Source organism: Syzygium oleosum, unplaced genomic scaffold (assembly GCF_021117445.2).
Source record: "Syzygium oleosum isolate NSW1041296 unplaced genomic scaffold, Sole_v2.1 Sole_v2.25, whole genome shotgun sequence".
Classification (NCBI taxonomy): Eukaryota; Viridiplantae; Streptophyta; class Magnoliopsida; order Myrtales; family Myrtaceae; genus Syzygium; species Syzygium oleosum.
The window spans coordinates 3362565-3376256 of NW_026607509.1; the positions used below are offsets into that span (position 1 = coordinate 3362565).

Sequence of the window (13692 nt, forward strand, 5' to 3'; positions counted from 1 at the left end):
AGCCAAACCTTGAGGCCATCTCTTGGAATAGAAAAGTCGAGATTTTCCTCCGAGCGTGGTCCCTGAACTCTTACCATTCTCTTACGACAAGGTTGAGAAGTCAAACAGCACGTCTCTTCTCCAATTTATTTCTCCTTCCTTTGTCCCGCGACAGAACGGCGGGACCTTGTGGCGGCCCCGCGGTCGGTGTCTAGGCAATTTTTCATCGCCGGGGCGCCGGGCGGGGATGCGATCCCGTCCCTACCACCCCCCGGCTCTCCGCCCGGCCTTAAGCACGGTTCCGTGTTCGCAATCTCGCATAACTCACTATAGATTGCAATTTTGCATTGAGCATTCCATTTGCACCAAGAAGATCTGTGGAAAAAAGTAGGTGCAATTATTGGAGTGAAATGGGGCAAGCGAAGATGGATGGTCTCTTGTTTGCCCGCATTTATCACAAGGTGCTCAGATCAATTGCTGGCCACAGGAATCCAAAGCACGCATGTAGTAGATAGAGAAACAATCGAAAAGCGACGAAATTTGTTGAAGGCATCAAGGACTTTTTCCTCCCTCCCAATGCTGTCCCTGTCCTATCGTATGGTTGTACCTAATTGGGCTAATTTTGCCTCTTCTTGATCCCTCCCTTTCACCTAACCACGTACCTCCAGCAGTTTCAATTTGGTCCTCCAGTGTTTTGCGTCCAATTCTAGCTTGGTTTATTCTCTACAAAGCAATCGTGCTGCAGTTCGAACTTTCATCGAGGGCTGCGATGTTGGACTCCTCCGATGCGAACCTCAACCTGGGGTTTTGAAACGAGTCTTGGAATGGTACCCGCAAAGCTTCGCTCCGTAAAACTCATATTTTCTGCAACTTTCTAAGTCATAATACGCAATCTGGGCTGGACCTAGCTAGAAAAAGAGTAATTTTCGCATACGCTTGATGGTTACCGAAATTATTACGAATAGTTAAAACCCTCGAGTTACGGTGAATAAGACTACCAACCGTGTAAAGCTTTTGCTGCATTACATTACGTGTCACTGCACATCGGCACCTCTTGACGGGGCTTCGTGACTTTCGTCTTCAACTGACAGATCGTAATTGATGAGCGATCCGATGACTAACTCGGGATGCCCAAACGAAAAATTCCACTGGTTCATATAATTTGTAGAAATTAATGAAGATGGAAGGTGCGCGAGAATCTCCGGTCAACCACCATTACCGATCGCACGACTTTTAAAACCCCACACATGGAGCCGTGGACCGTAGGTCAGTGTCTAAATGTCGAACAGGGATGGGAGCGACAAGGACATGTTATGTTAATTGTTATGTAGCATTACTATGATTATGATTCTGATTATGATTATGATTATGATGGGCAAAGACAAAGGAAGACTCGAGTCGTCCCATTCACCAGTTTGGTATCCGTTAAAAAGAGAAGGTCTAAAATCCCTTTTGTCTACTTCTGCTTTGGTTTCTATATATTTATATTCTCTAATTCAACCCTTTTCTTTGTTTAACATGGTAAAAGAGTCGAAACAACAAACCTTGTGGACCCGTGTTCCGATTTCGACAAAAAGAAAAAAAAAAAAGGCTCGCGTTTCTATTTTTTTTCCAATTAGAATGACCGCGTGGAATTGATCAAAATTACTGCTAATCGGTTCGCCGTTGCCGTAAAATACTTAGGCCAAAGTGGGTTTTAATCTCATTGTTAGAGGCTTTTCCAAGTTACCCTCGCAGTAAATAATAATAAAAAAGATACACGGTTTTGACCGAAAAGAAAAGAAGAGGAAAATACAATCGGCATTTTCATTCTCTTCCCACTTTTTCATCCATTTCTTTAACGGTTTCCCCAAACTACCCCTACGTTAATTAAATAAGGGATGAAATTATATAACTAAAACAGACCTTTTAACAACTTTCCCACTTTCACCCCCACTTCCCTTCCTTCACGCATTTTTGCTTTTAATTCCCACTTTACCCTCGCTTTGCACATTACATTTAATATTTTTTTTAATGCAGATTAACCTTTGAATAGAAGACAAAGAAAAAGGTACAAAACAACCACCCCAAAAGAAAAGAAAGGATGAAAAGGTAAACGACAAAAGCTGAGCTTTACCCACTTCGCACCAAGCACTACACACTCGTGGGAGTTCCTTAGCTGTTCGTACAGCGCCACAGCCCATCTCCTCCTTTTTCTCTCGTTCTTTTTGTTTGGTTTAGAAACAAAGAACTCCATTACCAAAAACACCCGAGATTGTACACCATCGCATCGCATCGCCTGGGGCACGAAACGCCGAACGCGGCACAACAGTTCCCGCCGTCCCGGTCCTGCCCTAAACACACTCGTCGCGACGCCGCCCGAGCAACGGACAAAAAAACAATCGATATCCCCGAAAAACTTAGTAATGCCGAAATGTAGAGGACGGCACAAGGTCCGAGCCGATCAGAATTACAGGCGGATTAACAGGTGAACAACTCGAGAGCCGGCGACGTGAAGCCCGATGCGTGCAGCAGCAGCAGCAGTACTCACGGTGAGCAATTTCGGGGTCCATAGCATAGACGGTTTTGGGAATTAATCGATCCCCCCGGACATAGAGGACCCTCGCCCTAAGTGCAACCCAAGACTTAAAAGGAAAGAGAAAACGAAAGAACCGGGGTGGAAGACCCCGCGAGAACCTTTACTTTCCCCCCCTCTAGTTCTAGTACGTGCGCGCGCACCACCTAAAGGAGTCGTGAAGTAACGACCACGGTGCTTTCGAGCCCGATTGATTGCTTTTCGGTTCTAACTCGAAAAGGAAAAAGGAAAAGGAAAAAGACAGAGTCGTGACCCGTGTGTTACCCCCCGAAACCAACCCGCGAAGCACGAGTCAACTTCGCTCCCCAATTTTCCTCTTTCCCTCTCTCTCCCCACGGTCCGACAGGCACGTATAAGGTCGCACGCTCTGTCACGCTTTCCCCCCTTCACTCCTCCTTCCGACCACCCCTTCCCTCGCGATGCCGCAGGTGGATCTGGAAGCTCTCGTCTCCGCCTGCGCCGGCGGCTCCCGCGACGGCAAGATCTCCTGCGAGACCGCCGCCGCCGGCGGCGGCGAGGAGGGCGGCGGCCGTCGTGGGGAAGAGGGTCCTCCCGATCTCCCTCCCGACTCCGTCTTGCTCTCCAAGGACGCCGTGTTCGACTGGTTCGACCGCAACGCCTACTACGAGCGCAAGGATTCCACCAAGGCCAACTCCAGCTCCTCCCCCGCCGTCGCCGCCGCCGCCGCCTCCAACCAGATCCTCAACTCCCCCACCAACTCCAACTCGCGGCGGTCGTCGTCCAACTTCAAGTCCAAGGCTTCGATGCTCGGCCTCCCGAAGCCGCAGAAGTCGTGCTTCGTCGACGCGAAGAGCCGGCGACCCGGCAAGGCGGGGGGCAACGCGGGGTTCTTCCCGAAGTGGTCGGGATCGGCGGGCAAGTCCGATCCGCCGGCGGTGGAGCCGTCCTCGCCGAAGGTCTCGTGCATGGGGAGGGTGAGATCGAAGAAGGAAGCGAACCGGCGGAAGAGGGGCGGCGAGCCGGCCGGAAGGAGCAGGACCGGGCTGCTCGCGACCCTCCGCGCAATGTTCGGACCCGGCTGCAGGAAACGGCGGTCGGTTCTGGCTGACGTGGAGCGGGCGGAGTCGCCCGGCGCCCGGGGCGCGAGGAGGCGTCCGCCGGCGAGCGGCGCGCCGCCTACTACTTCGGATTCGCCGGCGGCGAGGGGCGCGGCGGAGGCTGAGGCTGAGGGCGGGGAGCCGCCGGGCCTGGGCGGGATGAAGCGGTTCACGTCCGGCAGGAAGTCGGAGTCGTGGGCCAACGTGGCGTGACCGGATTGGGGGGGTCGAGGCGGACACGTCGGTGGGGCTTGGAGGTGGGGCCCCGCCGGGAAGAAAATTGGTACGTCGGCCACCGCCGCGTGGGGCCCAGCGTCGTTTGGGGACGGTGACGGGGACGACGATCCCGGGGGGGTGGGTGTTTCGTTGCGATGACGTGGCACGTCGTATTGCATGCCTTTTGCCTTGGGAGAGGGAAAAATTAGGAGGAGGCAGCGTCGTTTTGACTGTGTAGTGTGTACAAAAGAGAGAGAGAGAGAGAGAGAGAGAGAGAGAGAGAGAGAATATACATAAGTTCGTTCTGTGCGTGTAAATCTGTGTCTTTCTTCTTATCTTCGATTAGTAAGATATTACACGTACAATTTCATGTTTTTTTGGAAAAAAAATTTCCCTTTCGATATTAATTTATCATATGCGATCCGATATTGCTGGAGCGTCGTAACGGCTCATATTCTTCAAAAGGAAAAGTCGACAAAGTGAACCGGACCGATTTGTGTTTTGGTTGCCCGAGTTTGTGTCGAGAATTTGTTAAGAGGGTCAATGTGTTTGAATTATATTAGTGGTGAGAGATTTTTTATTTTGGGTGGTTCTGGTAGGGGGTCAAGAAACAAAATTAAATTAAAAGATTATATAAAACGAAGTGAAGACATTCGTATAAAGCCAGAAGAGCGGTAAACGGCGTGGAATCTAAAGCCTTCAATTGATTGTTGTAACATATGGCTCTTGAATTTGAGTCTTTTTATTTAAAAAGAAAACAATTCCTGATTATATTTCCTTAAACTTTGGAATGTAAAGAAATTGGTTAATTTTGGTGGGGTCAAGATTTTTGGGATGGACATGCAAAATATGTTCGAAAATTTGGGGCCTAAACATAATTTGAAAAAGTTGGGGGCCCCCCTCCAGCACCTTGGTCATTTCTCACCTTGCTTACGTAGCTTCCAATTTCTGTTCTCTCTCTATCTCTGTTTTTTTTTTTTTGGGTCTTTTTATCAATTCACAAATATAGAATGGACCCAAAATTTTTGCTACGATGGGAGTGGACTAAAATTCGAATCCAGCCTTCTCGATTTCAAAGCAATCAAATATAGATAGATCAGAGAATCAACAGGGAAAAAATCTCATTTAGTGTGAAATCCACTAGATAAATGACGCGGTGAAAACGGGTAGACAAGATTTGCAACTCGCGACATGCACAAAGGCGCACGCTCGCAAAAGCGCAACGGAAGAAAGCCCTAGATTATGTCATATTCAATGGATAAGCTATCTCATGTATGAGAACATAACAAGTTAAGACTATGAGAAATCATAATCTACTATATCAAAAGGCGAACAGTATCTACTAAATTAAAGAGCACATATATCAAATTCCTAATAAAGTATTTAAGAGCATCATCTAGAATATTCGAATAAATCTAAAGAAGCTATAGATGAGTAAAAACCATAAAATATTCGACCTCGGATTCTGAAGTGGTTAACAATATAGACAACAAGTTCTCCAAGACCCTAGTCCCTCCTTACAAACAACAAAGCCAACAAGGCCCGAATACAACCTCGTGGAAGAACAAAAGCAAAACAACCTAAATCTTACGTTGTAATGAAATAAAACTGTAATATATCTATGATTTCAGTGCTTGATTTTGCGAATAGCGAATAGAATAAGAAAGGAGTAGTATTACAATATCAAAATTGCCCCTTTAACATTAGTCATAACAGTAAAAATCATTCCGCAACAGGCGTAGCCTATTATTGAAGGCCAAGAGGCCGCTAGTTGTTCTCAAAAGCCATTCTGAAGAGAAGCTTCCTTTAGTTACAAGACATGGGCCACAACACTATATCATGATCTGTGCCAAATTTTGATACCAAGAGCCCAACGTCGATGAATTTACTTTCAAATGGGCAACTTTGAACAAGATGTTACAACTTCCACTTCTTTCTTAGTCGATCCACATCGACAAAGTACTAATGGCACAACCCACTTGTGCCCGAGCTGGTTCATCGCTAAACCCGCCGTACATGAGTAGGAATCGACTCGGAAGTCTTAAAAAGAGGGCCTGCAATAGGCGAGGCTTTGGCCCTTCCTCTTGAGCTGCACTGTGGATAGCAAGCGCCTTTTGTCTTCATCAACAGAGCACCAATTCCACAATAACCTTGAGGAGAAGAGATGCCATCGGGCCAATTGTTATCTGAAATGCGAGGCATGCGCACAAGTTATCGGATGAGAGACAGGCTAATACCGAGGAAGAGTCCCCTCAATCACCCGGGCGATGCCATGATCAGCCTCAAGCATTAAAAAGGCAACGTCGATCTAACGATGGAGACATTGTGGAATGCGCCGCTAATACATCTAGATCATCGAGACAAGCCCATTGCACGTGAGCAAAGTTAAGACAATGGGCTTCTTGTCTGTGACCCCAATCTAGAAGCCATAAAGTGTCGAGTAGAGTGGCACTGTGCTGCGAAAAATAAGCAGTCGTGCTTTGAGTTGTGCTGACAGAATCTCATAAGACCTGAGGAAGGAATATCATCTGTTCATCCACACGGTAGAATTGCTTTTACATTTGGGATTTGCCCTGAAGGATAGCTATTACATTTGTTGGTGACTTTCAATGTGGACGGCACCGGAAGACCAGAAATCTAACATCTTCTCTGTATGCCCAAACAGTAGCGTCTGTCGCAAACGAGATTGACTGACTTGAGAAAGGTTCTGTCTGTGTCTCTCTGGATTTTTTGATTGACACACTGTCAAGTTCTATAGTTTCAACTTTGATAATATTTGAGTGCCCGAGTGCTATGAATCAAACCCTGATTGTGTTTCTTCTACATTGGCATCGAGATAAGTTCTCTTCGCACTGCGATCCAGTAAGCTCGTTTTCGACAATGTCAACTTATTGTCTACACAAGCAAATGTTAATAGTTCTTTTTCTCATACTTGGGCTAGTTCGCCTCTTAACTCCCCAGTCAGGATCTCTCGTCGCCAGGTCATCTGTCTAATGGTCGTTACGTGAGATTTTTGAATCATCGGAAACAAACAGTACTCGTTTTAGGCTCGCCTTCTTTGCTAATGAATACTCTGCTTCCGCCAATTTTCAAAAAATGATTTTCCGCCGTCTTCTACATTCTGAAATGGCTAAAAAGAGCACCACTTGCTCGCACTTTGCGCGAGCGCACAATCAGGTTATGAAACAGAAGACGAAAATGCAGAAAGACAAAACGTTTACATGATTTGAAAAGGAAAAAACACCCAGGGTTAGAAGATAATTTCTCTTCAAAATCCACCTAAATGCGTAGCAATATCAACCAGCAAAGCATTTGGCAGACAGATCGTCAGCATGACAGTATGGTCCATTGGCAACCTCTCTCTCTCTCTCTCTCTGTGGAAACTCTTGTTGCTTTCTCTCACTAGAATGCGAAACACGGTGTTCCACTAATGGAGAAACTAGCATGCAAGTGCATGTTATTGGGTGTTGTTGACGACGGCCTCCAAGCACTACGCTACAGTTTTTTCCTGGTGAACACTCTCCACTTCATGAAATGATTCGATGCTCTTGCTTCTGAAGTGGGCCTACATCATCTTCTCGTAATCCCCACATCAGAGAACATCCAGAGCAACAACTTTATAAATTAAATCCCGCGCCCGGATAAGCAATGGAGGTGCTTCCTGTACACAGCACTTTTTTAGGCAACTGAACACCAAGACAATATGCTGCAACGTGGAGCAACTCTCTCTGTGACAAACATTTTGGTGGAAAGTGATGAGGCAAAGAGGCCAACGCTGCACAACATAATTAGTCAACCAACCAATTGGTGGTTGACTCCGTTCCTAAAGTTCGACTTTGAGCGGCCCTAGTGGATCTTCTAGGGAGATCCTAAATAGGGAGAACCAGTCATGGTGTGTTTAGCTATGATCAATGATCAAATTGAACCAGTCTATTGTTTGAACCGCACTTGCAAAGATTTATCGTGGCCCTACACGAGTTCCCTGGATGGGAACAGACTGAATGAAGGAACCTCCAAAATCTTAGTGACACCGAAAACAAAACTACACCATTAAGATTTTTTCTCAACTCACTCATCTACTGCTTGTAAACAGATGAATACAAGAAGAAAAGGTTGAGCTTGTGTGTTCTAAGCCTTGCAACTTATAGTGATCTGCCTTTTTTTATTCATCAAATGGAATTCTAAAAGTGGATAATTACCTCAATGAGGAAGTCAACTATCAAAACCCATGAGGGACAAGTCCCATTCATGCACCAACCAACTATCAACACGCTGGGTTCCATAATGATCTTCAGTCCTTTTCGTAATCAACCATGCACTACAAAGTCATTATTTATATGCAAAGCCCCACATTCATCAGACTACCTTAGTGCTACAGATTTTGGAGAAGTATTTACAAGCACAAGCATGGGCAACTGCTTAGCTCTGGGAAAGGAGATCAAGATTGTGAAAGCAGAAGGGAAAGTCATTGAGTATAGGACAGCGCTGAAAGTCCAAAAGGCGAAAGTTTCTTTACTAGATCAACAGATTGAGGATCACAAGGAAGCTGGTCCTTTAAGAGTGAAGCTGATAATCAGTAGAAGAGAACTGCGGCAGATGCTACTGAAAGGAGCAGTTTCAGTAGGTGACAGGGGATCGCCACTTCTTGAAAGAGAACAAACTTTGCAGACGGTCAACATTGATGACAGCGGTCATTGCAAAGGATGGAAGCCTATATTAGAAAGTATACCTGAAGTAGACTAATATAGCTCTCTCTCTCTCTCTCTCTCTCTCTCTCTCTCTCTCTCTCTCTCTCTCTCTCTCTCTCTCTATGATCTGAAAATGCCAAGTATACAATGTAGCAATTATTGATGTAAGAAAAGAAAGTCTTTAAAGTTGATTAACATTGTTACGTGGTTGAATGTCGCTTGTTGTGATCGTACCACAACACAAGAATACGCTAACAACTAGTCTCAAGAGATAGTTATTACAAAATACATGCTCAAGTTAACTGAATGATACTAGGAAGTTGGAAACTATCAGCTGATGAATCTGCCGTCAATGAAAAATGTATTTGCATCAGGTGATTTTTCCATACAATATACAGAAAAGCCATTGACACCGTGACTAGAAGATACACAGCTCATGGCAACAGAAAAATGCAGCAATGCTTTCAACTGGAGAGGCCCCTCCTCACTTACCAACTTAGAGGACACGTTTGTCTATGAAGAAAGAGAGCACTGAACTGTTCCATTAAAGTTTTGTCAATCACATAATGTTTTTTTTTTAATTTGGTCAATCAAGAATTACTTAATGGCTTAGACACTAGCTATTTTTAATTTAGTTAACTGTTACACCTATTATGACCATGCTTTAACACTTGGATCAAGGTTTGTCTTCTCGTAGATTTTGTCTCCTTGCGTATTGTTTTTTCTCTAAGACTTGGAAGGTTTCACAGTCTCAATCCTTCTTGCGGTCATTAAAGGCCCCAAAAACACAGAGGTAACTGCTTGATGGTCATTCTTAACCATCTAAGCAGGTTGGAAAAATTAAAATAGTACCACAGACCAGGGCACTTTTAGGGACTAGCCCTCTTCCACTTTGTTGTGGAAAGCTTTACGAGACAGACAATCGGAATAGAAAAAGTGTAACGAGGCTATCATGAAGGCAAACAAATAGCTTCCTTTAATTAATAAACAAAATGACTGTTTAGCCAAAGATGGATTTCACTCCACAAATTGGATCCAAGAACTGTAGACTTGGGGAAGCCTTTATGTACAACCTACTATATATACATTCGTTATTTCACTTTGGACGAATTAGCCAGCAAAGAGAAGATGCCGGAGCAACAGTAGAGCTCCATAGGATGCATGCTGACGCTAGTAAATGCCATGTGATCATGGCTTAATGAGATGATGTTAAATTAAGCAGACACTGGCAATGATATTCATAAGATTTTGTGATCTAGGGAAAAATTTAGACATTACTTACCATCATAACTATCAATTCCTCCTCCAAGAGCAGTAGTTGAATGCTTCTGGTGCACATGAACCGTTTTTTTGGGCTTTCTTTAGCGAGGAATGAGTGAAGGAACATCAGCTTTAATCAATAGAGGCGCCGGTACAGGGTATATCAACCATTGAATCATGTGCATCTAACAGAGGCCCACATGATCCGGCAGCTTAGAGTAGCTGCGCTTGTGCACTGGGATCATGCAATAAATTTGACTCCTCTGGTCCAACGGTCTTACAACGTGGCCGTATTAGGTGCACGAGGCTTCCCACATTAATAGCTAGATATAATAAGATGACTGCACAATTAAGCATACAATTAGCTATGAAAGAGTTTTCATTGACATGAAATCTTTCAGGACATTCAGAACTCCCAGTTCCATATAGTCCTCTGGTTTACAAAATATATCTGGCTCAAAGTACCCACGTTCACCTCTACGTATATACACACGTAGTTTCTACTTCACAAAGGATATGAGGTTATTTATACACCATTCCTCCAAGTTCTAGGATTTCCAGAGAGGAGCTACTGTTCCTTTCCACCCCTGGGGCAACCTTATTACAATGTGTAGAAGGTAGCGCAAAAGGTGGATTGTGCTGCAATCGTAGAACAAAAGATAAAAGAATAAGAACCTTTCTATGTATACACAGGTAGTTTCTACTTTACAAAGGATAAGATGTTATTTATACACCATTCCTCCAAGTTCTAAAATTTCCAGAGAGGAGCTACTGTTCCTTCCTTTCCACCTCCAAGGAAACCTCATTACGACGTGTAAAAGGCAGTGTAAAAGGTGGATTGTACTGCAATCATATAACAAAAGATAAAAGAATAAGAACCTTTTGTTACTAAAAGTTTGCGGTAACAAGATTTTTCCAAAAACGAACGCTGGACCTACCTGTGCAACTTCCACAGAAGTACCTTCTTTTATTCTGAACTCTCCATCGCTTTTCAAAGCATCTCTAAGTTTTAACTCCCGCTGTTTAACTTCTTCATCAGTAACAAAACCTGATTTCGAAGACAACCAACTTATGATTAGGCAATTTAATTGATTCCTGCCAGAAATTCCTTATTACCAAAAACACCATATTATGTAACTAGTGCAGTGTCCATGTTGAATCTGAAGATATAACATTGCCGAGAAGAAGAAAAGCAGCACGAATGGTGACTCGAAAATGTTTATGCACATATGGGAAAGGGTGCATGCTTACCAAATTGCACACCTTATACCGAAAGAAAAAATTGCGCACAGGAAAAAAATAAAGGTTATATGTAGATTTGACTCATCCATACATGTCACACATCATATTAACTATGCGGTCAATATTGATTTACACATCATGCTGACTACACTTATGACCACTTCTATTCATGCAATTCAGGATGTAAATCTATTTCCAAGGAGAAAGGAATTTCTTTGAACTCAATAGCTGCATAGGTTGAGCTTCATCTGTTTATGGAGAGAACAAACCTGAAAAGGCGACAACAGCAACAATTTTCTGTGGAACCTCTTTAATCCTTACTGATGGATCTCTAGGTGATGGTATATTCGCACCATACTTTGAGGGCATAACAAAGGACATCTGCCACTTCCCTTCATTTTCCACCTACATTCAATAATGAACAAGCAAATAAAATTTGAAATGAAAATGCTGAATCATCTCAGCAAATATACTTTGCTGCAAAAAAGAAAATTAACACAACATGTCAGGGTTAAGTTCTTAATAACCAAAGGAGGGATATCCATAATAATTGTCTTAGTTCAACATAAGAAACTGGAAGTTGTGAAGTATCCTCTAAAGTGATACTTAGAACATATTGCAGAGAAAAGAGTCTGAGATTCACAAATTAGAGCTAAAACATTATTGATGTCAATAGATCAGTGTGCCCTCCCTAACGTCATGAACAATCAGCCAATGCCTTCTCTTTTGAGGAAATAACAGGGATTGCATGGGCATAGACTTAACCGCACTGCATCTAGCCAGCAGCATAAAATCCTAGAACCTACAAAAATCAAACTTGACGTCCGACAAGGACATTGGAAAACTCACCTTCTTTGTTATTACAGGTGTCGTCATTTCCATTTTCTCTCCATCAGATGGACTCTTGCGTGTATAAACAGGAGTAGTCATCTCCATTTGCTCCTTTGTTGTGTTCTGATTTAGACAAAGATCCACAAAAGCATATTAAGAAATAGAACGGTCATTTTTGCGACGATATAGAGAAGGTAACTGAAGGAGTGCTACCTTACCAAAAAAAAAAAAAAACTGAAGGAGTGCTTAATTACCTTACCGAAGAGGTACTCGGCTAAGACATTGAAGGATTGAGAAGCCCCATTGAAGTCAAATCCAGTCTTTCCAGGCATTGTCGTTTCCGCTATGTAGTAAGACTGTTCAAATTCACAAATGCAAAGTGGTAGCCACAAGTACCAGCTAAAGTATTGACAAGAAGGCAAAAACACAACAGCAGTGATCGGATAACATAGTCCAGGAATTTCAAAGAACCCCCTTGTTCCGATAGTTTTATGTGGATATTCAACTAAAATCTTGACTTCGAATCAAAGAGGAGGAAGAAACTTAACCAGAATCCGCCCCGTGCACGGGGAATCAACAGCCATGCACATGCTCGACCGAAACGTGCTGTTTACACCAAGTACAACTAAATGAAGGAAACATAAATTCTCAGAGGAAGAGAGTGCACGCCATGCGTAGTTCATACCTCCACTTCTCTTATTTCATATTGGTCTCTCCTGCTCAAAACTTTGAACTTCACGGTCTCAAGATCTGGAACTGAAACCAGACAGTGCAACCAAAAGAAAATGCCGAAAAAACACAGTTTAGACTTTTGAAATATCCCAATCACTCCATTCAAAGCTTATTCCCACCAGGAAAAGGCAAACTTATACACACCTGCCATTAAAGCCTCCTCCAAATTGCGGCTCTCGAACCTCTTCGGGAACACGTATTTCGCGGTTTCAGTCGCCAAATCCACCAGAACTACACCACAGATTACAATAAGCAAATTGAGCCCAACACATACTCGCACATGCTCACGCTCGAGAAACGATTTGGAAAGAGGCGAAAGAGTTCGGTGGGAAAACGTGTACGTCGCTGGGAGACGGAAGAGGCCTGAGAAGCGAGAGCGAACACGAGCGTCACCCGGGCCTCGAAGGCGGAGATGGGCCGCCTCGGCGAAGCAGAAACGGCGGCGGAGGCGGCGGCTCTGTCGGCGGCCATGGACCTGACGACGGCGCAGCCGGCGCTCCTCGATCTCTTGGGAGATGGCGAGGTCGGTACGAGAGCTCTCGAGAGGGACGGGCCGATCCACGACGAAGGATCGCGCAGAGACATGATGGGTATCAGCGGGTTCCGATCGGGGGAACTAAATTTCAGGTTTCGGATTTCGGGAGTGACGGACAGTATTTGAATTTCTGTTACACTGAGTTCGAGTGGTCGTTAAAGGCTGTTCTTCCGGGAATCCCCTTCGCGCGTGTATTATCTGTGAAAAAAATATCTTTTTTTTTTATTTCCAGAAATCACTGTATAATTTCTTTTCTTTGGCCCGAAATTTCTCGACTGTCTTTAAAGAACATGACGTTCAAGGTGGTCTCTCCCCGACCACAGGAACAAGTAAGGCTTTTGAAGAAGATGGGATGCGCATCTTCTTCAATCTTAGCTTTCAGAGCAACGCCTATGGGCACCGTGCATTTGCTTCCCGTGGTACAACAACGACTGAAGCTTAGCTCTTTCAGTACGAATGTCTTCAATGTCTAAATGTCCAGAAATATGACTCGGAGGAGTTGGTCATATCCTAATACACAGCAGGCAGTTCTGTCTCCTCTGCCGGACGAGTGTCTGAAAATCTGCCCTTTGACTC

At 44.3% G+C, this 13692-nt stretch overlaps 2 protein-coding genes across 4 annotated transcripts; one reads left to right on the plus strand and one right to left on the minus strand.

Moving 5' to 3' along the window:
* Positions 1–2891: 2891 nt before the first annotated feature.
* LOC115671491 (uncharacterized) lies at positions 2892–4254 on the plus strand. Its single transcript, XM_030593071.2, has 2 exons — positions 2892–4065; positions 4097–4254. Exon 1 carries the CDS (start codon positions 2974–2976, stop codon positions 3823–3825), a length of 852 nt encoding a protein of 283 aa, XP_030448931.1. The 5' UTR covers positions 2892–2973; the 3' UTR covers positions 3826–4065; positions 4097–4254.
* A 5883-nt stretch (positions 4255–10137) lies between these two features.
* LOC115671377 (heme-binding-like protein At3g10130, chloroplastic) lies at positions 10138–13414 on the minus strand. Of its 3 annotated transcripts, none has more exons than XR_008814443.1 (9): positions 12923–13414; positions 12726–12812; positions 12535–12605; positions 12104–12205; positions 11868–11972; positions 11288–11423; positions 10738–10824; positions 10509–10619; positions 10138–10415 (listed from the first exon to the last, which is right to left on the minus strand). XR_008814443.1 is itself a non-coding variant. In XM_056302890.1 (9 exons), the coding sequence occupies exons 1-8, from the start codon at positions 13164–13166 to the stop codon at positions 10545–10547; spliced, it is 930 nt and encodes a 309-aa protein (XP_056158865.1). In that variant the 5' UTR covers positions 13167–13413; the 3' UTR covers positions 10138–10415; positions 10509–10544. The 3 variants fall into 3 exon arrangements, 2 of the variants coding, with proteins under 2 accessions (XP_056158865.1, XP_056158866.1); XM_056302890.1 differs by having other exon boundaries at positions 10715–10824; positions 12923–13413; XM_056302891.1 differs by having other exon boundaries at positions 10138–10619.
* Between the last annotated feature and the right edge of the window lie 278 nt (positions 13415–13692).

Coding starts and splice junctions, on each gene's coding strand:
- LOC115671491 (XM_030593071.2), top strand. CDS start 2,974: ATGCCGCAGGTGGATCTGGAAGCTCTCGTCTCCGCCTGCGCCGGCGGC.
- LOC115671377 (XM_056302890.1), bottom strand. CDS start 13,166: ATGTCTCTGCGCGATCCTTCGTCGTGGATCGGCCCGTCCCTCTCGAGA. Junction 12,606..12,725: donor GGAGGAGGCTTTAATGGCAG/GTGTGTATAAGT, acceptor GTCTGGTTTCAG/TTCCAGATCTTGAGACCGTG. Junction 10,620..10,714: donor CTTCTGTGGAAGTTGCACAG/GTAGGTCCAGCG, acceptor ATATGATTGCAG/TACAATCCACCTTTTACACT.